General features: G+C 41.8%; 1 protein-coding gene across 1 annotated transcript; it reads left to right on the forward strand.

Annotated features, from left to right (window-relative positions):
* The first annotated feature begins 2,317 nt into the window (after nt 1–2,317).
* On the forward strand, nt 2,318–27,498 carry ctnnbip1 (catenin, beta interacting protein 1). Its single transcript, XM_069689069.1, has 4 exons — nt 2,318–2,467; nt 13,071–13,185; nt 13,882–13,972; nt 24,316–27,498. The coding sequence occupies exons 2-4, from the start codon at nt 13,090–13,092 to the stop codon at nt 24,372–24,374; spliced, it is 246 nt and encodes an 81-aa protein (XP_069545170.1). The 5' UTR covers nt 2,318–2,467; nt 13,071–13,089; the 3' UTR covers nt 24,375–27,498.
* The last annotated feature ends 369 nt before the right edge of the window (nt 27,499–27,867 follow it).

Raw genomic sequence — 27,867 nt, forward strand, 5'->3', positions numbered from 1 at the left:
CAGTGTGTCTGGTGTAGACGTGTCCTTTATCTGCATCCTGTTTTTACATTTGCTTCACTTGCTGTTAGGAGGGAAACACACACTACAGAAGAGCTCACCGAGGCTTTCCAGGATGCATGCCATTTGTTAGCTTAATGCTCTTGCCTCTTTTTTTTTTTTTATGCAGCTTAAAATAGGCTGACTAATTGGATGAAGGCCAGAAATACTATACACCCCTATTTTCCATTTTTCCATATCCCCCACTATTTCAGAGCATTAACCTCCTGTGCAGGTCTGTAGGAGTTCACACAGTCTGGTCTATACATAAATAAATGCTAAATTTAATGTATCTATCATCACACAATAGTCATATCTGGGGCCCACTTATTTAAAAAAAAAAAAAAAACGCTCAATGTAGCTTAAATATTTGAGACTGCAGCAGTTAAACTGTTTTCTGATTATGCAGAGTAGTTTTGGCAAATGTCCATCCAGTGGGTCCACAGCTGTTTATTGTTTTGGCAATGGTCACAGATATTGCAGTGGAAATGTCTGTCTTGAGTAGGGGCATGTTTTATTCCTTTTTTCCTAACAAACAGATTTACGATCGGTATTAAGAGTCGAGATAATTACTTCCAAAATGTAACGGTCGTACTTTTATATAATGTCCAACAGAAAATTATATTTTTACGGTAAACACTTTCCTCGTCACATTGTGTAAAAAAACAGTGGTGGAAGAACTATTCAGGTCCTGTACCGTAAGTAAAAGTACGATATAATAAGTAAAAGTCTTCATGAAAAATCTGACTTAAGTACGTCAGTATTATCAGCAAACATACTTAAAGTGTTTGAGTAACAGTAATGATTTTCTTCCTCTGACTGATGTATTATTATAATACATTTGATTATCAATTCTGAAGCATCAGTATTTGAGCAGCATGTCACTGTTGTAGCAACTGGAGGTGGAGCTACTGTAAATACAGACTTATATGGCCACAAGGATGTTTTCACTGCCGAAGCTCAGTAGCTGCTAATTGACAGCACAGAGTTGCAAGTCACTGTCAACTACAATGCCGGGCCAAACAACAGTAGCCCGTTGACGTTGTCATTGTCAACACAGTAGTTATAGTGTTATTATAGCCAAAACCTAGAGGTGCACAGAGACGATTGTTGACTAAGTCAACAGGGTATGCTGTGGCATTTAAACTCCCCACCGCAAACACACATGCACTAAAGGGAAGAAAACAGTTATTTACTCACCGATGGATGTCAATGTCAGTCCGGACATCCATGAAATCCTTTCCAACACTCACGTTTTGTGGACAGGATGACTGCGTGGCTTTAACCCAGCAGCAGCTGTTATCCCATCACGGGTAAAGTGTTTTCTTTATTGAACCGGCAGCACACAAGAGCAAAAAGTCCGCCTGCAAAACAAGGAAGTATGCAGAGCCACTTTGTCCGTCACCAGCTGATGCCAGATACAGTATACGGCAGGCTAGCTGGTCCTCTTGCTGCAGGTCACTTGGCTGTGCACCTGTTCCTCGTTATCTACACCTGTCAAACTCACCGCCTTACCGCGACCTCTGACCCCGAGAAGCTCTCAAGACTTACCACGGATGTTCATACTGTACTTTGTAAAAGTTAAAGAAAAATATTTTCCAAAACTACGATTTAAATACATGTTTATATGTGTGTTTGTTTTTACTTGTAGCTTATATACATATATAATTATTCATTTATTTTATTTCTATTTTAATTTTTTTTAACAAAAAAAAGCCTTGGAGTTGCTTAGGAGTTGCTGGTGTCTTGGTGTTGCTATAATAACTCCAAGCTATCGCCTGGTGTCTCCACTACAGGGACGCTGCATGAATTTGAAGGCTCCTTTGCTGATTAGTGCGAGAAAAAAGAAAAAAATGTATCCACAAATCAGTTTTTTCGTCTTTGACTTATTCTCTAATCTTTGACTTCTGATTTGAAGGCTCATTTGAAGACTCATTTAAATGAACCATGTAAGAAGGTCAGAGGGAAACATCTCAATTGGCAAAGCTGTTCACAACTCATAGACATCTGACATGCAAACCCGGCTAAACTCCGCTTTATGTGAGACCGGTTAAATGTTTAACAATCAAAGATCAAATTTGTATTTATTAAACCAAAAACAATCGTAATTCTAACCGGATATATCAACGTGACCAGGTTCCTATAGATTACATTTCTTGGATCTTCCTAGATGTGTGTTAGATGACAGATCCCAGAGGGAAGGAGGGAGGAGGGAGGGAAGGAGGCAGCATGTGGAGCGGCTGGCCGAGCCGGTGGCGCCCCCAGCGGCCGGCAGCGGTACTGCCGAAGCAGCAAGGAGGACTCGCTGCGTTGAGTCAGTCCGCCGGAGCTCTGCCGACTGGAGGGATGTGACCCCGGAACAGGACGCCCTCCTACAACAACACCCCATTCAAACAGAGCACAGAAGAAAAGTAAAGCTGGACCAGGAGGGGTAAGAACACATCTCACATTTTCTTGACGAGAGGGGGCTCACATTGTCAGGGGTGTTTTTTTTTTTTTTTTTTTGTAGAAACGATGCGTTGTGTTTGAATCCCAGCGTTTACACTCGTGGCAGCAAGCAGCTGTACCTGGATGGTGTTTGCACCCATAGGAACTTCATTCAGGCTTTTGTCTGGGGCATGCTAAAGCGAGCTAGCTCGGGTTGTTAGCAGTGATCGCTTCGCTAAAGGCAGCGCGGGGTTTTTTTTTTGGTAGGGACGAAAGAAAATGTTTGTTCTGATTAAAAGAAACAAAACAAAAAAACGAAGGCGGCTCGTGAGTCATCAAGAGCACGGTCCGTACGGTTTTATTTCACGACGGGGAGAAGCTTTATATCCGTATCGAAAATGCGCTGAAGGCTCGCTGCTCGCTCGCTTGCTAGCGGGAGGAGCGTCTGCTCCAGTTTGAACAGTCCCGCAACATGACAACAACACAAAAACATGGACAGTCATGTGTGTCCGTCTCTGAGGGAGAACAAAAAACTACTGCTTTCTGATTTTGTTGGCCGTGTTTGGACCTCGGGCATTTCACTTATATTTCATTCAGTGTTGGACTTTAAGGAAAACCTTATAAAAATGGGCAAATCACCTAAAGAAAACAAAAAAAAATGTCCCTCTGAGGGATTAATAAAGTATCTGTATCTTATCTGTAGTTGAAAACAATCTGACGGTAGTCGTAGTGTTATAGTTTGATGGACTTGTATTCTCGAGTTTTCTGCTTCCTGCTGACAAATGAAGCCCACTACGCATACGTGATGCAAGCCTGCACGTAAATACTGAGGTGGGGGGGGCATCTGTCTCATCTGTCCCATCTGTCTCATCTGTCTCATCTGTCTCATCTGTCTCATCTGTCTCATCTGTCTCATCTGTCCCACTCACTGATCAGGCTGGGAGTTCATGAAACATGCTGCTTCTACTGCAAAAAGCTACTGTACGTGTAGGCACTATCCTTCAAATGGGATTTTCACATAACTCTCTTGACTGGTTTTCTATTTTTGGATTGTGCCACCCATGGTTGCATTGCCCCCCCCCCCCCCCCTCCACACACACACACACACACACACACACACACACACACACACACACACGTCGGATAACTGTCAACCCCTTTAAGTGGCGATGCTGGCACCGGGGCATTGATGAGAGCGTGTGTGTCAGGGATTGGCCATGGGCAAAGCGTACCGAGTCCTCCTGGCAACCAGCAGACTTTGGTCATGGACCGCAGTATCTCAAGCCTGCCTCAGTTTGCACATTCCCTCAAGCTGTCCGGGGTTTTATGAGACATTCGGACTCCCGGACTCCGTCCCCATGCTCGTCTCCTCAGACTCGGGGCAGGTGTTCTTCAACCTCCTCGAGCCCTGCGGGGACGTCATCAGCTGCTCGCGAGCAGAGTTTAGTAGGGAAGGCTGGGTCATCTCATAATCGCTTGCTCACATTTCTTTGTTATGCGTGGTATCCTGCACAGAGATCAGAACTGTTGGCAAATCAGAATTGTATGCCCTGCCTTGACGTTGGCTCTTTTGAAAATCTTGCAGCCGCGCCCCCCCGAGGGACCAGCTTAAGGCAGCAGCTTCTGTTTCAATTCCTTTGAGGGACCCAGAGGAGTGAGCGTAGATGTTCTGTGATCATAGACCAGATGAGATTTAATTATTTTATGTAGCACAGCCTGTGAAAAACTCAGTTTTGTCAAATTAGACGTAGAAGCATTTGCAAAATCTGGTAGTGTGAACTGAATTCTAAAATGTTTTTATTATATGTTTGAAAGTAGAAGTTTAAATAATTGCACAAAAAAAAAGCTTTTTCAACTCTCTTGGGAAAGCTAAAGCTGCAGTGGCATTAGGTATACATTTGTGACATGTAATTTCCAGCCCACTGTAGGTCCCAGTATCAAGTTGAGGTGGCACAGAAATGGTCAAAGGACAGTTAAGTACACCCAGAAAACCGACTATGAACTAAGCTTCTACACTTCAGCAGGATTGTTTGAGTTCATGCCTCACATGGTGACAACAACACATGACCTACTTATCAATCATGTTTTCACAATCTAGTTCATCACCATTGTCCCCAAATACTGTAGCCATTGTTGTGAACACTGTATATGTGAGGAGATGGCAGCATGCAGACAGCCAGTTAGTCCAAGTCAGAGCCTTTCTGGGCAGCCGTGTCTGCTCGTCGCGCACATGCTGTTTCAGGAGCCCAAGTTGCCCCGACCTAAAGGGAGTCAGTCTGCTGGGTGTCAAGTAGTTGTCATTACGTTTCCTGCATGTTTGGATAAGTAGAGGCTTTCTTATGTTGGGCGATAGAACAATAGGACTCGTAATTAACGAGTTGTTTGGTCTTTAAGTTGTCAGAAAATTGTAAAAGTAGTTTTTCCCAGAGCCCAAGGTGCAGCCTAAAATGTCTAGTTTTTTTTCCCCACCAACAGCCCCAAATCACAAGAAATTGTTCATATTTTATGAAGGACTAAAAGAACCAGAAAATATTCCCATTTAAGATGCTGGAATCATAGAAAAAAAAAAACATTTTCAAAGTGATTTAATCGATAGTAGAAATAATTGTCAATTAATTTTCTGTCCATCAGCTTGTTGATTAATTAACTGATTGTTTCAACTCTAATTTTTAAAAAGTAACAAGACAAGTTGTTTATTTTGCTGAACTGCAGTGTTGAATAGAGCTGCAAAAAATAGCTGATTCCAGCTTCTTAAACGTCAATATTTTCAGTTCAGTCAGTGCTCCATAATAATAAACTGAATACCGTATAATTGTTGACTGTTGGTCGGGATAAAATGAGATATTTCAGGCTTCATCTTGGGCTTTGGGAAACATTGGTCGAGATTTTCCACCATTTTCTGTCATTCAAAAACCAAAAATAATTCATAGATTAATAAAGGAAATAAGCAACAGATTAATAGATGATGGAAATAATTGAATGAGAACATTGTTCTGTCTTAATTTCTGCAAGCTAGTAGTTTTAATAGGCTTCATGACATGGTTAGCCATCAGTAGAGTGTGTGTTGGTGAGTGTGTACCTGCAGTGACACAGCTGCTCTACAGAACCAGGCCAGGTTGTTGGCAGCTCAGCTGGCAGCCACACCAGGCTTGTAGCCTACTTAAGTTTCTCACACATTTGCTTTGGATGTGGGAGCAGCTCATGACTGAATTCAAATCATTTTTCCTTCTCAGTTTCTGCTTTCTGCTGACGCTGATGACCCCTCAGAGTCCTGTGTACTTCAGTTCTGCCTGCCGGAGGAATTTGATTTGTAAATTAGTTGTTGTGCATCATTTGATCAGCTGTCAAGCCAATAGGGGAACTGGTCCAGTGCACTGTGGCAGCCCCTGCCCTTCTTCACCCTGTACAGCAAATGTGAGGGCCTATCACATTGCATACTGTTAATTCCTGGCAGCAGCCCCTGATTGCACTGTGTGGCCCTGCCAGAGCCCTGAAAGGGTCTTGAGAAGTGTTCTTTGTGTTTTTGTTTCTCAGAGACACCATTGGACACTGTTGTACACAGGAAATCTAGAATGCAGAGGCCAAGCGAGAAACAGGCTTGTTTCTATTTTTAAAGTTGCATTACTGGATGTGTAAGTCCTTAAGAAGTGTAGCACTGCTGTGACAGTCTCTCTGTCATGCTGCAGATGTGAACATTTGAATCAAGCCTATAGCCTAATCGCATTTGCTGGAGCAGTGTGAAATGTTGAACTACTTTTAGTAAACACTGAGGTCACAATAACAGTTATTTTAAATCATAATAGGATTTCAGCCCTTGGCTTATTATGTAGACCATGACCGAGCACATTTTGATGGTAACATATCATCCCTCAGTAGCCCAGAAGTTGTCAAATAGAAAGCTTTCTCTTTAAGTTAGTTTAAAACCTGTTAGGACAATTCTTGGTCAACTTGAGATGAAGTAATAGAAACAGTGGAACACAGTTCAGCGCATTAAACATCAGTTTTTTTCACACATTTATTTTAACATGATACCAACTCGTATCTAAAAATATCTTCATTTTAAGATATTATACAAATTCTAATTGCACGGCAGATATTTAGCGTCCTGCCATGTGCTACGAGGGCAGGGAATCAGATGGTGACTCGCGATGCCAAACTATCTCCATACATTTGGTCATATTGACAGTAGTATTGAAATATAGGCCAGTCTCCATTTTACAACTATTTGTTGTACAGCCATCTGTGATACATCAAGATAACTGTAAATGAGGATGAAAAATAATGCCCATTAGATTGTTTTTTTTTTTTAATACTAAGGGATCCATTATATGCATTTTAATAATGAAAGTAATATTTATAGACATCCGAGAACACTTGTACAGTGGAATTTTGTTTATAGTGTACCATCAGTGTGAAGAAGTATCATAAAGCTGAATTGCCTGTTAAAAAGAGCACTTTAAATATACACCTTAGCCTCAGTATCGCAATAGATAATAATGCACTGTAGAGCTTGAACAAATAATCTTTTAATAGATTTGTCAATTGACAGAAAAATGACTGGAAACTATTTTATAAAGCAAACAGAAGGTGTAAAAAGGTGGCAGGAACTTGTTTTCAGCCTCTGAGGTAAGAAGATTTGCTGCTTTTCTTTGTCATAGATCTTTGTAAACTGGGTATTTTTGGGGTTTTGGCTTGTTGGTCTAACTAGATTTTTTTAAGACGCCATCTTGGGCTCTGTGCAGTTGCACTTATTGATTACTTTTGACATTTTATGGATTGATAACTAACTGGAAGTGTAATGGAAACATGAATGATTATGAAAATTGCCATGATGTGTTAAACAATATAGTCCCAAATCAGTTATGTGTACAAACACTTTGTACAGATTGGAAATTGGAAGCTGACCCTTGTTTGTTTTTCATTTACTTTAGTTTCCTCAGTTCAGTATCAGTGATGATGGGGTTCAGCTCTGCTGCCTAGAGGGGCTCAAAGAGCTTGATGCCTCAGCTCGGCCCAACATCACAACACTGACGAGAGGCCAACATGGGCGGAGAGGGGGGATTAGGACTAGATCAGCATTAAAGAAAAGCCTTTGATTACATGTGGAATATTAGCAGTATGTGTCTGAGACTGGCTGAATATCCCTCGAGGGGTTAGTGTTGAGCCAGCCCACCGCTAGAATCGAACATCGGGCACACACGAAGGCGTCTTGACAGGGGCGCCACGGTGGTGCAGTGGTTAGCATTGTCACCTCACAGCAAAAAGGTTCCGGGTTCGAATCCGGTCCTGGGCCTGTCTGTGCGGAGTTTGCATGTTCTCCCTGTGCTTGCGTGGGTTCTCTCCGGGTTCTCCGGCTTCCTCCCATCACCCAAAAACATGCACCTCAGGTTGGTTGGTTGGCGCCGCGGTCGTGGCAGCCAGTTGCAGCAGCTCCCCCTCGGGATGCTGCTGTAGCAAAATAATTTCCCCTCGGGGATTAATAGAGTACAATAAAATTTAAAAAAAACAACAAACCTTATTGTGGTCCTTCGATGGATTTAAGACACGTTACATGGAAAAGCACTTACTGTATATCACAATATTGGTGGAATGACCCTTGTAGGCTACACATTTTTTAAACTTTTAAAAACACTGTTTATAGCTTTTTAGCAAAGCTGGATAGTGCCGCTTGTAATATCCTTCTTTGTCACTACAGCTTGACAAATATACATAATGTCTACAATCATTTGATAACATATATTGACATAACATATTTTATATCCCCTCTGTTAGTGTGCCAATAGAAAATATCACATTTTTCAAAATTGGCCTTAAATTTCTTGAGATGTTGCCAGCACACGATTAAATCAAATTGTTCTAATATACAACTAATTATTTTGTAGGTTGATGTACAGTCATGAACTGAAACAGCTGTGCAGCGGGGAATACATCAGGGTGAGTGTCTGAAATTGCATTGGTGAAAACACACTTCAAGCTGATGTCTTTTCGACGTTGGAAGATGCTGCGGTCGGCAAGAAAGCTCAATGCACCACCTCAGCTGATTTCAGATCAATAATGTTCAGCAGTGCCATCAAATCATAAAGTTGCATAAAGATCATGATCTTTAGGTTTTGACTGAAATAATGAGATTGCCAATAGAAGGGGTTGATTTTCCTCTGTAGGGTGTCTGGCTTCACTCCTGGACGTCATCTATTGTTGTTGTTTTTTAAGCATGCCCATGTAGTTTTGTATTTATCACATAGTATCATCATGGAGGTGTCTGACTGATTGATCTTAGACTAATTCTCCTGCAAAAGTCCCTCCTTTTTATTAGTTTACTGGTGGTCCTTCTGAAAATATTACCATCATCAATTAGATATTATAGGCTGCAAAAAGCAACATTTTGGGGGATTCGTCTTTTTCTCTTCTCAGAACAAACTAATGGGTGACTTCACTGTCGCTTGCCGCGTGCTCTGAAAGTACAGCCAGATTCCTGAAGATTCAGTTGGTCTACAACAGATGGTGCGGCCCCCACGGAGCTCCGATCTCAATATTATGGAGCCGGTTAGCAATTGCTTGAAGAGCCAGATGACAGTGAAACCGTCTGAATCCATAAACGATCTTTAGCAACTTCTCCAAGACACTTAGAACAAGTCGCCTGCCAAGGACCGTTAAAAACAGTGTGCCAAAACTGGTTAAACAGGGAAAAGGTTATCACAACTCATTTAATTTTTTTCTGTTTCTTAAACTTTGTATAAAGTTAATTGAAAATAACTGTTCGTGGAAATATTTTTGAAATCACCCTCACTTTACAGTTGTTGTTGTTGTTGTTTTTTACAACTGCCTAAAACATTTAGCAGAAAAATCATGTCAGTATCTTTATTAATCAGTTTTCATTTTGTATGATAGAAAGTAGGATGTTTAAAACAGTGCTTTTACTGAGTTACTAGTAAAAAAAATATGTCTTGAAACCAATAATTATTTGATTATGAGGAAAATGAAGCTAGAATTCTGATGGATTAATAGTCAGTCATTTCATTAAGTCTAAATCCCTTAACATTTGCTGGTTTCAGCTTCTCAAATATGAGGATTTCATCTCCAACTGGACTGAACCTTCACCCAGTGTTTCACTTTGTAAACCAGCATTTAGACCCTGGAAGACATTATGTGGAGGTTAAGTTTCTGGTAGTGAGGCATTGTATGCCAGGTACCCGAGCACATCTGGTTGATTGTTGGCATTATAAACCCCGGCTGAAAAGCTAGTTTGTTCAGCAAGATTGCATACATGAAACTACTCATTACATAATCATATGCACAATGTTAATCACTGTTGTCTACATGTTGCGATCCAGTTCACTGACTACCAGAACTGTAATTATTCTACTTGTGTAGCTGCTCTGCTGCCCAAAATAGTCATCTACAAATTAGTCTTTCTGGCCCCTTGGAGCCTGAAGAAAAATAGGTGAAATCCATAAAAGGATGACATCTGTCTCCTTTTTCTTTCTTTACAAACATAACACGACAATAGAAGAGCATATCTGATCATCCTCATTTACAATTCCACATTGTTACTACTTTCTGCAGAGATTCTTCCTATGGGATTTTTTTTTTTTTTTTTTTTTTTTAGCACAATGTTTGTTCTTCTTACAGCGGATATTGCTGTGAAAGTAGGATAAAGTAAAATAAAAAATTTTCAGGCTGGTAAAAATTGTAGCCCTCGAAACAGTCAGGAGCCTGAACAGACAGGGTTCTAAATATGGACAGTTTTCAAACTTCAAAAGCAAACATCAGAGGATCTGAAATGCCTCAGTCATGAAAGCAGTAGGGCCTATTTATACAGATGATGAATGTGGAATATAGCGTCTTTATGTCCAGCAGCAGACGTGAATATGAATACATTTGTCAAGTCTCAAAATATGCCGGAATATGGATCTTTGTTGTGTTGTGTGTTCAGTCTTCAAATATCTCAAGACATGACAACACCTCTGGACAATTAGAGCAATCATGCTCTTCAGTCATTTGCCTCATCCTCTGCTCTTTATCCAGTCGTACACTGTGACCGTTTCATTCCCAGTGTGCTTCAGAGGCAGGCAGATTGATGCTTCTGAGAAGGAATCATTCTTCATGCTGCATGTCGCCTCGCCGGCAGGTCTTTCTTCCTGGAGTCTTAGCTCTCCCATTTGTCTGAAGTGAGGCGCTCGGAGACGTGATGATCAAACGTGTCACTGCTGCTGATCTAAAGACACTGCCACCCCCGACTCCCCCTCCCCCTCCTCCTGCCCCACTCCTCCACCCTCCACCAACATCCTCTCCTTATCATTACCCCCACCCAGATGCATTCACACACCACCACCAATCCCCTGGAGGTTTACTAAGCAACTGAACTGACACCAGCAAGCTCTCAATCTTTTCATGTCTCTCTTGCTTTGAGTCTTTCAGCAGCTCTCCAATTAAACTATTCCTGACGCTCAGGTTGAAGTGAATAACTAAAGTATTCATCTGCTCCTCGTTCTGTGTCCTGCTACCACTTTCTGTGGCTGAAAAGAAGACAAAGTCAAATGGTGGCTGCTTGAGGTAAACAGCCACCAAAGGTTGCTATAATTAAAAAGACTATAGCCAGAAGCGTGGTCTCCAGTGGCTCTGATCTGGATGAATCCACATGCGTGGTGTGGCAACCAAACGGCAGCCAATGGCCAACGGTACCCCATTCATCCTTTCCCCCTTGGGCTCAGGAGAGGGGGGATGGGGAGCCAGCTCCTCAATTAAATATAACCCTACATCAAACGGCCTGTCAACATGCATTAGTGGTCCTTTGTATAGATAAGAGGCCAAAATAAATTGCCAGAACTATCATAGTCACTGTGGCTCCCGCAGGCTTTTTATGAAATATTCTTAGGGGAGAACAAACCCCGACTTGCATACTGATTTTGTTTCCGTTAAATCTTATTTTTCTCTAACCAGATTTATCCTTTTAAAAGATTTCTTTTGCTCTTTTCTATGAATTATTTGTTCTGGATGCTTAGCTTTTTCAATTAGCAAATTAAGTCTGAATATCCAGCCGCGCTGTGTGCGCCTTGTCTTGTTGGTGCATCGTAAAAGAGATCTAATGTGACAACAGTCGACCTTGATTTGTGTGTGCTATCACAGTGGAACCCATCCCTTTTCTGTCAACCGCATTAGCTTTAGCAGCTCCTTTTATCGCCTTCATGTCCCTCCCCCTTTTTCTCCCTCTTTGCCTGTATTTTGCATCTCTGCAGACTGACATTGAAAATAGGTCATTAGTTAGATGGAGAATAAGAGATGGAAGCAGGCAGGGGTGAGATCTGTGTGAAAACTGCCATACAGTATTAATGATGCTGTGAAGTAGCAAACCTCACTGTGACTGCACTGAGACAAGTCTCCTGAATTGGGTAAGGCTGAGGAGCCCAGACATCCAGAGGGAGTGTGTGTGTGTGTGTATATATATATATATATATATACACTGAATCATTCAGGTGTTCGTTGGCACACTTCAGACGGGCCTGTACATGTGGCTTCTTGAGCAGGGCGACCTTGCGGGCGCTGCAGGATTTTAATCCATTACGGCGTAGTGTGTTACCAATGGTTTTCTTGGTGACTGTGGTCCCACCTGTCTTGAGATCATTAACAAGTTCCTCCCGTGTCGTTCTGGGCTGATCCCTCACCTTTCTCATAATCATCGATACGCCACGAGGCGAGATCTTGCGTGGAGCCCCAGACCGATGGAGATCGATGGTCATTTTGTGTTTCTTCCATTTCCAAATAATCGCACCAACAGTTGTTTCCCTTCACCGAGCTGCTTGCCGATGGTCCTGTAGCCCATTCCAGCCTTGTGCAGGTCTACAATCTTGTCCCTGGCGTCCTTAGACAGCTCTTTGGTCTCCATGGTGGAGAGATTGGAATCTGATTGATTGATTCTGTGGACTGGTGTCTTTTATACAGGTAATGAGTTGAGAGTCGGAGTACTTTCTTAAAGCGAGAGGACTAATCTAACTGGTCTGTGGGAGCCAGAATTCTTGCTGGCTGGTAGGGGATCAAATATTTATTTCACACAATCAAATGCAAATCAATTTATAACTTTTATATGATGTGATTTTCTGGAATTTTTTTTTTTTTTTTTTTTTTTTTTTTAATATTTTGTCTCTCACTGTTAAAATAAACCTACCATTACAATTATAGACCGTTCATTTCTTTGTCAGTGGGCAAACTTACAAAATCGGCAAAAGATCAAATAATGATTTCCTTCACTGTGTGTGTATATATATATATGTATGTATGTGTGTGTTTTATGTTGTTATTATTAACTATCAGGGCAGACTTATGTCTGAATTCTATCCTTTACAAAATTTTAGTTCAGTGCTGTAGATATACTGTATAATGCAAAGGCTGAAGAAACTAGTTGAAACTATGATCCCTTTTACACCCTGCATGAGCGAGTGTTCACCCCACATTTACTAATAGAGTGTCAATCCATCCGCTTAGCGCCAGTCAGATTGTGCGGTCATAACAACCCGGTGTATGCATATTTTTAACCTGCAGTAATACTCTGTGTTTGTGTAGCTGTGATTTTTCGCAGGGCTTGTGTAAATCCGATGTGTTTGTGTGTCCAGAGCCACAGGAGCAGGGGGGATGAACCGCGAGGAGGCCCCGGGGAAGTCTCCTGAAGACATGTACATCCAACAGAAAGTGCGGGTCCTGCTCATGCTAAAGAAAATGGGATCAAATGTAAGTTGCGTGATTAACACAAGCTACTGTCATGGGACCTTTTAAATTTGGGCGTTCATATTTTACAGATTTGGACAAATCTGCACATATGACATTTGTCCACAGTGCTTGTTTGTTTAATCAGAAAAGACATGTCCTAATCACCTAAAACATGCCCCTAATACATGTTGCCAACGTGGCCATCAACACCAGAAAACATCAGTACGTTGTCGAAGTGGTTATCATAGGTGCTACCAGAACCAGAAGGAAAAGTACATTTCCTTTCTGAGGCTAAAAGCAGTCATCAGTATCAAGTATTGCTGGTGGAATAAGCCAGTCGTAATTATCTGTATAGGTTGAAGGTAAAATCAGCTGATGACCTAATAATTATTATGTTTGGTTTGTTCCCAAGAGATAAAATCAGATGATACTCTCCTTTCAGTGACTGAAATTGACCTCTCAAGAACTTAACTTTCTAAATGGGCAGAACTGACAAATGTTCTTGTGCCCTGAGATATTTTAAAAGAAAGAGTTGTACTAAAACACAATAACTAGTTCTATAAATTATTGTTAAAACTCGGGGTGAATTATTTTGGTTTTTAATTCACTAATCAGACTGATGAAAGCATGCTTGACGTTGTCTTCAAGATCAATCTTTTGTTTCGTTTGTATTTTGGTTTCTTAATTTTGAAAGTCACTTTGTTTCCTGCTTTTCAGCTTACACCAAGTGAAGAGGCTTTTCTCCGGAATTACGCAGGTGTGGTCCACAGTCAGATGAGCCAGCTACCACAGCACAACATAGACCAGGGTAAGACTCTGACGCACACACGCCCACAAACTCAAAGTCATCCAGCCAATTATTTGTTTTTTGGGGAAAAACTTTTGAGCTTAATTGTCAGATGTGGTTAAGTTACCTTTTCAGTGCCGGTCAATAGTACTTTTAGTTTTCAGATAATTTAGTCCATATCATCATATTTCGCTTTTTAAGGTTTACAAGTACAAGGTGTTTATGGCAGCGGGTTAATATGAAACCTGTTTGTAACAACATTAGCACACAAACACCACATGACTGCTACTGTGCCCAGACTGAAAACACAGTGAAATTCCTCCACACACATCACTGAGAGTGTGAACCCCAGCAGGCCAAACTGGTTCCCTGGCTGTGTGCGAATGCCGACTCAGCGCTCCATCAGAACAGCCAGATTACTCACACAGCAAACAGTGTGGCTGACTGGAAGCAAGTGACTCATCCTCAGCATGAGTGCATCCCTCGCTTCAGTGCTGCTTCTCACAAAAGGTCTAGATAGAGAATATTGTGGTGTTTACACTACAAAGCAAATCACTCTTCATACATGATGTTACGGAGCTATTTTTGGATGAGTGATGCGACTCTTATACGTGATCATCGTGCTTTTTCAGGACAGCTGAGGGCGCTGTTGAGCTTTCTTGAGCCCCTCCACAGGTCTCACACGTTCACACCACAAGAGGGAGCTACATTACACAAAATAGGAAACGTGGAGAGGCCCTGCAGTTACCGGAATGCAGCAGCAAATAATGGAAGTAGACTCATCAGCTGCTTTCATGCTCAGTCTAAAACATGGCTGTTAGATCGAAGTCCTGCTGTCTTCCTCCGGTACACCTGCTGGAGCTCAGCTCTGGCTTTGCCCCATATGATATTGTCTCCTCGGGGGAGCTTTAAGTCAGGAAAGTTGCCTGTGATGCCTCACACATTAAATTGTGAGGTGTCCTTGTCTGTGTCCTTTCTTTGCAAGGAAACAATCAGTGTTGTTTGAATTAAGAAATATCTCATTTTCTTTGTTGGAGAAGGATTAGTTTAGGATTATGTAAAAGGTGCAATGACTTTGTCCTTTTGTCTGTGTCCAGTGTTGAACTACATTATCATATTTTGTTAAACTCAGCCTCACTGTGGACTTTGGGATGCTTCATTCAAATTTGAATGTGGGTCATTGCGTCACAGACCGTGTCGATTTCTGTATTACACTGTTTCTTCATCAAGCAGCAGAATGTAAAGGATTGCATCAGGCAGGACAGATCGTGTTGTCATGCGTTTCAAAGTACAGCACCAAGATGTGAGATCAGCCCTGATTTAAAGCCATGAATTTATGATGGTTGATTTTTGTCTGTTTAAGCAATCACAGACTTGCTGTCAGTTTGTGCTGCAGACGTTAATTCTCTTTTGCTTCGTGCCCTTTATTCGATACAGAACTCCATGTCTTTGCTTTGTCAATACAGCTATGACGAGCCTCATTAATTATAGAAGAATCGGACTGCTGAGAGAAGTCTGAATTATACATCACAAAAACAGACACATTTAGTGTCATTTGACAGCTTGCCACTTCCTCTGTGTGCCAATAAATTATTCGTGGTCCGCAGTTTGTCTCGGGTATCGTGATTAGGCGTTATGGAGATGGCTGAGAGTTAATCGGTTTTAAATATTCAGGTCTTTGAAAGTCAGCAGTTTGTAGGTATTGGCAGACTTGGGATCCTTTTGAGGTGGTGTGAAGAGGTTTAGGTGCATGAAGGGGGAAGTCCGCTATTTGATATCATTTAGTTTCGATAATAGGGTGAAAAAAGAAAGAAAGACAAAAGTCATTGTGCCTTAAAATGCAATTCACAGAAAACAGACTTCAAATGACTAATTACCAATGTGAAACATTACCATGCACAATTTTATTTAATTTTGGTTAAAAGAAAAAAAAATATAAGTAATTATGTGGATCTTAACCCTAAATTTTGGGGAAAGGGTTGATTCTATTTCAATATGTTTTTACCCTGCTTGACTAATTTTCAGCATCTATGCCACAGGAGATTAATCATGTGTGGTTCCTCCAGTTCTCACTTCATTATAGTGACAGCAGTACTGTCTGTCCCAGGTGACCATCACACGGCCCAGCAGCCAGACGGACACCTTTCTGTGTCTGCCCGGCACTTTTCCAGGCAGAGGTTGTTTGTTTACCTCTGATTGTGTGTCATCAATATACCATCTCGCAGCAGTTCCACCTTCAGACCTCATGGTCTGGTCGATCTCTGCAGCAGAGACAAAGGTTGCAGCTTTAGTCAATAACACTTTTTTTTTGTCTCCTACACTTAGCCTTAGAAGTAATTTAAAGTTGTGACATTGAGAATTTAAAGAATAGCATCATCCATTTTGAACTACTTTAAAATGATTTTTGAGGTTTTAGAAGACTCGGTTCGGACGGTAGAACATTAAATCCACAATGTACAAAGATTTTCTCATCTCCTGAACAAGTTTACGATGTGATTTGGTTCAGTAGCAGCCGTAATAAATGACACACAATTCTGCGGCTGGCTATTTTTAAGACTGATAAATTATAGTGAATGACTCACCCTTCACTTATAAAGCAATACCGTTTTGTCTGCTATTTTCTTTTAGGGTTTGTAGAATATACAAGCAGTACAAGCATAGGCTTGGGTATGAAACTAAACCTATTCAGTCACAGCATTGTGAAATGGAGAATAGTTTGAACATGCTGATGCAGGATGCTCTGATACAGCATCCTCAAGAAGTCTTACCGAGTCACGTGTCAGATGTGGCCTTATTGATCGAGTGGCGGCATGCTAAGAGGGCACCGTGGGGCAGGATGGCGAAGCATAGATGTATTGAGATATTGATTCCTCTTAAGTTAAGGCCATACTGCATTCAGGAATTGTTAAATACGAATGTAGGTGCGAGAACACACAAACGCAAATGGGACAAATGGATAACGCCGTGGCTGTTGTCAGCTGAGCATATTTTGATGGGGAAATGAGTCTATAGGTGGTGTAGTTTAATCTAGGCAGAAATGTTGTCATCCTTCATCACGTCTGGTAACTCTGATCCTGACTGGAAATGCTGCTCAAACACTGAATCATTTCCTCAGACTCTGCTCAGCTGTAATATGATGTTCTGGTTATTCCTCGTACGAAACAAGACAAAAACCAAGTCTTTCGCAGAGGTAACCACCCATATTTCTCGTAAATCTACGGGTCACTGAATCTGCATTCCAGATAGTTTTAATTGGCTGATTACCATACATGCAAATACAGAAATTTTGTTTTGCAATTTTAATCAGGCCAGAGAGAAATTCTCTGCCAAAGGCTCTGGAGCTGATTTTTCTTTTCAGCTTTCTTGTTGTGAATGGAGATGAGTTTTTGGTGGTGCAGAAGAACAAAAAAAGTGCCACATTTTAACTTATACTGAATAATGACTGTCTTTTTAAAGTGAATCAAGGAGGCTTTTCTGTGGAACAGTAGCTACAGCATAATATGGGAAATATAGAAGTTTTGTCTGCGTAATCAGGGTGTTATTCTTCCTTCTTAACGCTTTTATTCACAGTTTTCTGGAACTGACATCGTGTCACTTCAAACAATACGGTTTGTCAGAGCCACACATAAAGCCACCAATCTCAGGTCTTATTATCCTGTCCGATTTGACGAGGAAAGTTTACTCCTCCCAGAAGGACGTTGGAAGGCCTCAATGAAAGAGGAGAGAGGAGAAAGGGGTTTCCATAGCAACCTCAGTTGTCCCAAGAAAGCTGAGCTTCCCCTTGTGGGCTTTGGTGTTGTTGTGACGTGCTGCATCGGTAGATTGGAGCAGGTGTCATTAGGGGGCTTGAAGGCAAGCTGGAGCGCTAATTACACAGCCAGAGTGTGATATTCCAATCTCCCTCCCTGTCAGTCCCGTTCCTCCGCATAGAAATATGGCCTCTGCCGTGTCACATGGTACTGCAGCCGCGCACGATCAATACACAATCTTGTGTCTTTTTGTGGGTCTTACAGTCCCAGTGTGAGCTGTCCTGAAACCTGCCTTTTCAAGTGAAACCCATGTCACACAGAGCAAGGACCCCACCACCACCACCATACACGCACACACACGCACGCACACACACACACACACACACACACACACACACACACACACACACACACACACACACACACACACACACACACACACACACACACACACACACACACTGTTTGGCCTGTCAGCCCAGGCGGTCGTGTCGAGTCTTACTCTGTCTTGTTGTTCCCTGCAGCATGAATCAGAGCCAAACACTTTTATGAAGTACCACATCTACCTGATATGACTCACGAAAACACCAAGGCCTGATTTTCTCCTCGAATTTGCTCTCTGCGCCACAAGAATATGTATCTGCTTATAATGACAAATATTAAAGATGACCTTTTATAGGAACTTTTCCCCACTCATATGTGCTGAATCATCTAGTTTCCTTCTCTTTTTTTATGATCTGATCCTTATTGTGGTCATTGAAACCAAAAGTTGAACCAAACTGATTTGTAGTTTTACTGTATTATGGGGTTTGTTTCCATTCTGATTTGACCTGTAAACTGTCAAATTCACTAAGACCATCTTTTAAAGGAGCCATTTGAACAAAAACAATTATACTTTCAGTTGTTCGAGCCTAATTTAAAATCTCATTACATCTCTTAAATATGTTAAGTGAATAACAAACTGTTGCACAAATGTGACCTATCTGTGAATTTCACTGAACTCATTGATCATTCGATTCTTTTTTTAGGTTGTATTTTCTCTTAAAAATCTACTTAATATTTATCATCGTGAAGTGGCCACATTTTTTTTGCATACTTTTTCTTTTCATTTTTTAACCTTTAATTAACCAGGAAGTTGAGTGAACTAAAACGGTAACAAGAAGTGCAGAGGTCTGAACTTCATTAACTTTGTAGTACTTAAACTCTCAAATAATAATGCAACAGAGGAGAAGCAATGAAAAATGTAATTAAATCAATACTCAGGCAAAAAGAAAGAGGTAAGAGAAAGGACTCGATACTTGATCGAGATGCTCTTAGCAGGCACTTATGGAGCACAGACACTCCCCTGTAGTCTGTCATGCTTCTTAAACCACCCCTGCTGTTGTTTAGTAGAAGGTTTTTATCCCATCAGACCCTGCACAGATTGTGACCTTAAATGCTGTTCGACTCATCATATGGTTGCTTCTCTGCTTACTCAGGCTGGAAAGACACGTGTAACGCAGCTCGGTGCCTCCGACATCAAACAATACTCCCTTTGGGCTGATTAATAGCTTTCTTATCCGATGAGGTTTCAGTGGAGCTTTTATGTTTCTTTGTTCATTTCAGGCGAACCACATATTGATTTATAGTCACTCTGAAGTATGAAGAAAGGCTGTTTTCTTGTGCATTACCTCATGTGAATAGATGATGATGATCTTTTTGTGGCTGCTTTTACTGGGATGAAACCAGGACGGTTGTTCATTAATCTTGTATCTGCACTGTTATATTTTTAATCTCATCAATTATTTTTGCAATAGATGGTAATTAATATAACAATCTTTCATCTCGCAAATCTTTTGGGTCTTTTTGCTTGATAAATAGCCTAAAAAATTAGATTTTTACTAAATAGACAAAATATGATTGAAATAGATATGAGCCTTTGGTCTCATTTTACTTTTTCTTTGACTTTATATTGAAATAGTTTTACTTCTAGTTCTACCTCCATGTTCATTTCCTGGAAAGCCCATTTCTCTAATGAACTCAGAATGGGCTTTTCATCTTTCAAAGTATTTGTGGAGGAAAGAAATCAGGTGACATGTTGTTGCTGTTATTTATGTAATCCAGAGTCACTCTGTGCCCATCAGGCGGGGCGAGGCGAGGCGTGGAGGGGATGAGTGTAAGGTGGATGGCCGTATGAGAGAATGGCCGGACGCAGAGCTGCATGGAAACAAACCAAAAGCTGTTTGCTTTTACAGGCTGATTTTTATCTGTCGCTAGGCAACAGGGAGCTGACGTTTCCATCACGTTGGAAAGAAGTGTGTGTGTGTGTGTGTGTGTGTGTGTGTGTGTGTGTGTGTGTGTGTGTGTGTGTGTGTGTGTGTGTGCGCGTGCGTGCGTGCGTGCGTGCGTGCGTGCGTGCGTGCATGTTCTGTATGTGTGTGTGTGTGTGTGTGTGTGTGTGTGTTGTGAATGAGTGTGTGTGTGTGTGTGTGTGTGTGTGTGTGTGTGTGTGTGTGTGTGTGTGTGTGTGTGTGTGTGTGTGTGTGTGTGTGTGTGTGTGTGTGTGTTCTGTATGTGTGAGTGTATTGAGTGTGAGTGTATGAGTGTGTGTGTGTGTGTGTGTGTGTGTGTGTGTTCTGTATGTGTGTGTGTGTGTGTGTGTGTGTGTGTGTGTGTGTGTGTGTGTGCTCTGTATGTGTGTGTGTGTGTGTGTGTGTGTGTGTGTGTGTGTGTGTGTGTGTGTGTGTGTGTGTGTGTGTGTGTGCTCTGTATGTGTGAGTGTATTGAGAGTGTGTGTGTGTGTGTGTGTGTGTGTGTGTGTGTGTGTGTGTGTGTGTGTGTGTGTGTGTGTGTGTGTGTGTGTGTGTGTGTGTGTGTGTGTGTGTGTGTGTGTGTGTGTGTGTGTGTGTGTTCTGTCCGAACATGACTCTTTAGGCAAAGTGCTCAGATATATCCCAGCGGTCCACTCTGCTCTGTGGATGTACTCTAAAAGAATATCTTTTGCTTATTCGGCTCAAGTTACTCAATGTCCGGCGTGTCCTTCCTCTGAACTGCCCGTTACACAAGGATGAACTCCTTCACTCGACCACAAAATAACTCTGACTGCCATTTATTGTGATAGATGGGTGTTATCACAAGGTGCTGCGCCAAAACATCAAATCTTGAACAGCAGCGCTATTCAGCAGTAGTGTAATTCAGGTCGAGTTTCCTTTTGTGTGGTGTTACATAATTGTCTCTTGTTCAAGCATCATTATCCCTATGTGCCGTCTCAAAGCAGATGAGATTTATGTTATTAACTAGAGTCGAACAGTATGTCTCTGCCAATATTTGTTTTTTAAATCTAGTTTCCTCTCTTGGTGCTTCTTCTCCCTGTCTGCTTTCTCTTTGCCTTGTTTGGATTGCCAGTGAGCTCACATGGGAAGGAAAATGTAAAAGTTCATATTAAAATCCCCCTCCGCCCCCCTAAAGTCTGTCTCTTACCAAGCTCCAAGATGACCTGAATGCGGCGTAGAAAGATGCTAATTATTTTTTCTCGAGCGATAGCCAAATGAATTCTGAGCTGCCTGATGATGAGGGTCCGCCCTTTGTGCCAAATACATGTGGAAGCTAACAGTAGCTGGCCTACTTTCATATCTCCACAATAATTAAATCTAACAAGCACTTCGGGGCTGCGGTGAAGAAAGGCTTTTTATATTCGACGAGGTGCTGATAGGAAATCTTTTCAAGCATATGTAAAGGTGAGGAACTTGGTGTTAATGATATTTATGTGATCCTGCTTGTCAGATGTGTTCGTATCAAAGCCTGATCATGCTCACTGTAGACTATTGCACCTCCGTGTCATTCGCCGCTCTCTTTTTAAGATTTTTTTTTTTTTTTTTTTTAGGAGTTTAGTAGACTAGAACTACACTGACTGTGTGTACTTTGTGCTTTTATACACAGTCTTTGCTCCCATTATTAAGAAGCAAATGCATTTTGCGTAACTGCTGAGCACAAAAGACAGAATGAGGTTTTTTATCAAACTTCTCCAGACTGAAGTGCTCAGATTAAACTGTTCTCCTGCCAAAAATGAGGCTTGTATGTGAGAACAGACGGATATATGAGGCACTGAATTAGCACAGTGTGTTTTATTTATTGTTACAGACAGACAGAATTAGAAAATATATATATTCACTAATCAGAGACAAAAACGGTCTTGGCAGGTTTGTGCCAATTGACTTGATGAATCGCAGTTGGCAACAAACTAATGAACGATTCCTTGTTAAACAACAGCCAGCTGACAAAGTGCTTTTGGGGTGCTGGCAGGATTTATACTTTGACTCAACGCAGATGAGGCTGTAATTATCAGTTAGTTCTCATTAAATTGGTAAAACTTAAAGAGGCCCAGAACGAAACGAAATCTGACTTTGTGTGCTGCAATATATATCATTTCACTGTCTCTTCTTTGGACCCTTTTTGTCCGACAGCTTAGTGAGGTTCATATCAGCTGGAATCCAGTATTGTTTACTCTCAGACAGTCTCGCGCCTCTGCTGACACAGCAGAGAAGATTGAAGGGTATTGAAGCCTCAGATCTAAGTGTTATCATGGCAGAGCAGGATGCTGCCGTCAGCGGGCCGCTCAATGTGTTACAGTATCTCCCGTCAGGGCTCTGTGTCGGCACGCGGTGACTTTCTGCAACAGGTGAACATGGCAATAGATGGAATTACCTGCATGCACCGAGAGGATTTTCGTGATTTTCATTCTCGGCTTGATAGTCAGAGCTGACAGGATTTACAGGATCCTGAAAGGGACCTGGAGAAAGCCTGGGCTGCTGCACACTCTTCACTGAAATTTGTTTTTGAGTGATCCAGTCCAAAATGGACAGTTCAAAAACATGTAGAAGATTTACAGGGATCGAGTGATTCAAACCATGTTCAGACAGGTGATGTTATGATGTGGCGGTGTAACAGGACCCAAACGCAGGCACACAGACTCGGGTATCAGTTCAAAACACAGTCTTTATTGAAACAAAGGTGGTACCTACAGAGTCTATTTCCTCCCCGAGTCGGGAGGGCAACCCAACCGACTCGCACCGGGGAGACGAAGCTGGCAGGACAGCGGACAGGACCGCTGGCAGGAGCGTTGTCCGGTAGCGCTGGCTGGTATTGGAGCAGGACCGGGGACGGACTCACTGGCTCCGACTAGTAGTTCTGCAGCACCTGGTATTCTCAGGTGGTCTCCCATCCAAGTACTAACCAGGCCCCACACTGCTTAGCTTCAGCGATCAGCTGAGATTGGGAGCACAGACTGGAAGCAGAAACAGGGTACCTGTACTGGAGCAGGAGGAACAAACAGACGGACGGGTGACGGATGGGTGACTGGCAGTAACTCGCAGTATGGACCGACAACCAGATGACTGCAGGGGAAGTCTGTCTGTTTGTTATTGTGTCCTCCTCTCCCCGTCTCCTGTCACCTCCCGTGGCCACGCCCCTCACCGGTCTCAGCAGCTGCCACCACTCTCCCCAGATCACCACCTGCAGGTGGCTCATTTCCCTGATCACCTCCCGGGACTATTATGTACCCTGCCCCTGCAGACAGAAAACATGAGGACAGGTGATCGGGGACAAAACAGAGGAGCAGACAGGAATCCTGACAGGTGAGGGATGCTTGCAGACAACAGAAGTGTACTACGAATTCAAATGCATCCCCGGTGGCACGGATCAGCCTCGTGTTTGTGCGTGCAGCGTAACAAACGTCCCAAACACTTGTTGGATACACCTGATTTACCTTTTCCAAATACCTCTGTCAACTTTAAGAAGTCTGTACTCAAAGAAAAGTCCTTTCCTCGAAAGCGTACACGACCGAGGCCAAGTCCAGTATTCTTTCTGTGCAGCAGCGGTTGAAATGATCACAGAAATCAAGTGTGAGCGGAGAAGAAAAATGGCAGTTGAATACTTGTGGCTCATTCTAGCACCCGATACCAGGTGGTATAACTTCATGTACATAATATCTGCAGTTTGTTTATGTTGATGCAAGGTAATATAAACACTGGTAGGTCTTTTGCCCATCTATGATGATTCCTGCACCGCTGTTGGAGAGAAGCGTGTCGTGAAAAAGCGGCAACCAACATTGCCATCACCCCGCAGGTGGTAGGTTTGTGACCTGCCGTTCTGAAAGCCTTGAATTTGCTTATTCGGCCGTCACCATCTTGCCATGTTGGAGCCAGAAGTGACCATATTTGGACGAGCTGAGGAGATCTCACTGCGACCCTCCCACTGCGTACGGAAACTTGACTGCACCACAGTCCTGTCAAACAAACAGACACCCCCCCCCCCCCCAAACGTACCGCTTTTTTTTGATGATGTCATTAGCGATAAAAAACTAACAAGGAGTGACCTTAAGCAAATGACACCATAATGACCTGTGGAAAACATTTATTCACTCTGTATTTCATGAGAGAAGTTAAATTGGGAGTCGACGGAGCCGCAGGCTCTTTGGAGCCCACCCCTGGCGGCGCTCGCTGGTGTTGCCGTTTCTAACACTTCCCACATCAGCCTCATTTTTCGACCCGGAAGATAAGTCCACTTTTACGAACGGTCTGCGGTTGTGAACATCTGCGTGTGGTTGTCTAATGTCCATTTCCTCCTGTCGGTTCTCAGGTGCAGAGGACGTGGTGATGGCGTTCTCGCGGTCAGAGACGGAGGATCGGCGACAGTGACCCTGGCCCCCCTCCCCCGCACCTACCCCATCGCGCCCCGCTGCATCCCACCCCGCCGCGCCCCCGCCCCCCTCACCCCCTCCCGCCCCTGCACGTGATCCACAGCAACACGAAACTCCACAAACACAACACTGATGAGCTCAGGAGAAGAGAGGGATGCCCCGGGAGGGCCGGAGGAGGAAGGGAAAAGGGCACCGAGGTGGCTGCCTCCCTCTGCAACCGGCCGTTCCCACCCCGAAGGCCTTCCCCCGTACAAATCGGCACGCCATCACCTGAGATGCACTGCAAGTGGGTCACTGTGCGCTGAAGCCTTGACAGCAAGGCAGTCAGTGAAAACACTCACAGATTGTGTGGATGATTATCAAATGTAGGTTTTTTTTGTTGTTGTTGTTTTCCTTTATTTTGGTGGGGGAGGGGGGTTGGTTTGGTTTTGTATTGTTTCATCTGTGTTGAGACTTTAGGCAGTGTTACGTGTTTAATCTGCTGCAGTCACTGGAGGAAGTGACCGGGTCAGCAGCTGACTGGAGCAAAGAGAAATATAGTTTTGGTCAAGCACGAGCGTGATTGTGTTAGAAGAGAGGTTTTAATTATTTCTGCTTACCCTAACTGGGCTGAAGTTGTTTTTGGTTTAGCCGTTGTGTTTTAAAGGCTTTTTTTTTTTTTTATTCTGTCCACCAGGGGCCTCATTTATAAACACAGAAGGAAGCAGGGAAGATGCGTAAATACCAACTCCCATACAGATGTGGGGATTTAGAGATACAGACTTGTGTCCACACGTTTTGTTTTTTTCTCTTTTACTGTCTGTAATAGAGAAAAAAAAATGGGTATAACACGCTATAATATATATATATATATATAACACTTATATATAAGTGTTATTCATGTATTTTTTTTGAATGCCTATAACAACTCCTGTGGGCACCCACATGTGGAGGCTGGCACATAAACAGTGGCAGTATTGTAATGGTAGTTGTAATAATATAAAATATGTCTTCACTGAAGTTATAATTTGGCAAATATCATACATTAATAAACACTTAAAATAACTTTATAGCTGTGCGCAACCCCATTTTAGTGTCTTTTTGAATGATTTAATAAATGGTCAATAGGGGTTTTAAGATCTAATTTAACTTCACTTCATATCGGATTATGGCCTCTTCATAGAGTTCAACTTTTAATTGCAGCTGTAGAATCCGCACAATCTCATCATGCGAAGCGAAGGAAGCTTCAGTGGTCGACAGGGACTTCGATCAATCAGCGCTCACTGCTGCTGCGACTTGCTGATTTCCTCGTATCAGTTAAAACCAGAAATGCGAACAAAGACAAACGATTAACTCACTCAAGATCGCTGCGTATCGCTCATGTATAAACCCTCTAATGACAAGCTGATTGATGTGTGTATTAACACGCACAACGGGGCCCGTCATTAATCATTCGTGTTTAATTACGAGACTCGTGTCACGATGGATGAGCTTTATAAATGGGAAAAAAGCACGTCGAGGTGTTGTTTAGCGCTCACACAGTTTTCTCCGTATGTTTCAGGGTGGAGTCTAAACACGATTTTATAAATGAGGCCCCACTTTGTTGTTCTGCTGCTTTACTTTGAACCAGAGGCTGTTGAGAGTGCAACAGTGCTTTGCTCACGAGGGAAAGTGTAAGAATTAAAGACACTACCAGACAAAATCAAACATGAAACACAGGTGTACACATTCTCCCCTCACAAATACAGGTTTGGGGTTATTGTGACATGTCAAAACTTTTTTTTTTTTTTTTTTTTTTTTTTTTTTAATTGTACAGATAGTTTGGAAACTAGGAACATTAATTAAGTGTGCCAATTGTATTTCTTTTCTCTTTTTTTTTTTTAAATCTGTAAGATAAAAAAATGAACAGTTAAGAAAAAAAAACAAGCTCTAGTTGTAATTTATTGTTTACTGAATTGACACCCTGTTCTTCAAACACATCGTTAATGAAAACTTAACAAGTTGCTCTTTAATTTCATCACCAGTGGCTCTCTGTTTACACTACAGTCACACAAACGCTAATTTTTAACTGAAGACGTGAAGCCAAACACAAGAACTGTGTGCTATTTCTGACCGTACTGTATCTCTTGCACTATTATCGGTGGGATATCTGCGAAAAATACATTTTGATATCTAGCACGGAGATTCTATGTTTGATTCAGAGGATTTGAAAAACAACAACTTTGTAAACACATTTTTATTGCTTCAGTGATTTAAGAAAAAAGAAAAAAAATCTTCTCCTACGTTAATTGACTCAACTGGAATAGCTCGAGTGAATATTTGCTAAGAGCCGGCAATTTTTCTAGTCACATGCTCAATATTAAATGTGTTTTAAGTACAGTTTGTTAACTTGTATAACTTAAAAATAATTGTAATGTTTTAAAGCCAAGCATGTCTGCCTTGTGGTTTCTAATGTTCATTTAGCCGAGGCTCTTTGGAGCCTCGCCACGATGACCATTGTTTGTACATTCTTGACGTTTGTGGAAGCTACTAGCTCTTTTAAAAATGTTTCTGGGAAAAAAAAAGAAAAAAAAAAGATAATTTTTTTGTATGGGTAAGTGTTATCCATTATATCCTGTTGGCAATAACTTTTTTTTTTATGTCCTCAACAATCATCGCAATGTAAACGGCCAACAGATTTGTCACTCTGTCTGCCAACGACAAAGACATTTGTCTTTTTATGTTTACTTTTGTTTTGAAACATTCTTTATTTGTCTATGCATTGTTTAGGTTTTTTTTTGTGTTTTTTTCTCGAAAAGGTGTCTTACTGTACATTTCACCTATCAGGGTTGTTCTACAGCCTTCGTTCGATTTGTGAATGAATGTCGGTGTGTGAATGTGTGTGCGATCATCATTGAACCTGCTTTCAGCATGCTGTTGAGTTGAGACTAGGATCGTGTATCTTTTTACTGTGATGACCTGATGTTGCTTAATTGTTCTTCTTCTTTTTTTTCTTTTTTTTTGAGTTGCTTTTATATTTTATTTTCCTCTCAGTCAACATTGATTAGTTGGTTTTGTTTTGTATGACTGCTGACCATGTCTTGACTTAATGCTTCCAAATCCTATACCAACTGAACCATTAAAGAACTTTTAAACAGTGAAAACTCAACATTTTCTTCCTTTCTCCTTAAATATACTTGAACAAGCTCGGATGAGTAAGTGATGCTTACAGCCCACAATGGCTGTTGTCTTCAGGTTGGACCACATGCCGAGCATCTGGGGAAACTGCTTCAGGAAAGTCATAATAAGGGTCAAATCACAGATCTGTTCCTCTTATCTGGATATGACAAAAGATTGAACTTAAGTGAAAAATGCTGTTTGTATACAAAAACAAAAAGGAAGTTTTGATGAAATCTAAAATGTGAAGACGTGGTTCTCAAAGCTGAAGTGCCACTTTGTGTGCCAGTTCAGTCTTGACCTTAAAAACAGAAAGAAAAAAAACCTTCAAAAGCAAGTTTATTTGTACAGCACAT

Source organism: Brachyistius frenatus, unplaced genomic scaffold (genome assembly GCF_029030835.1).
Source record: "Brachyistius frenatus isolate BFR_SWC_R1_liver_20210118 unplaced genomic scaffold, ASM2903083v1 Contig_6, whole genome shotgun sequence".
In the NCBI taxonomy this organism is placed as follows: Eukaryota; Metazoa; Chordata; class Actinopteri; family Embiotocidae; genus Brachyistius; species Brachyistius frenatus.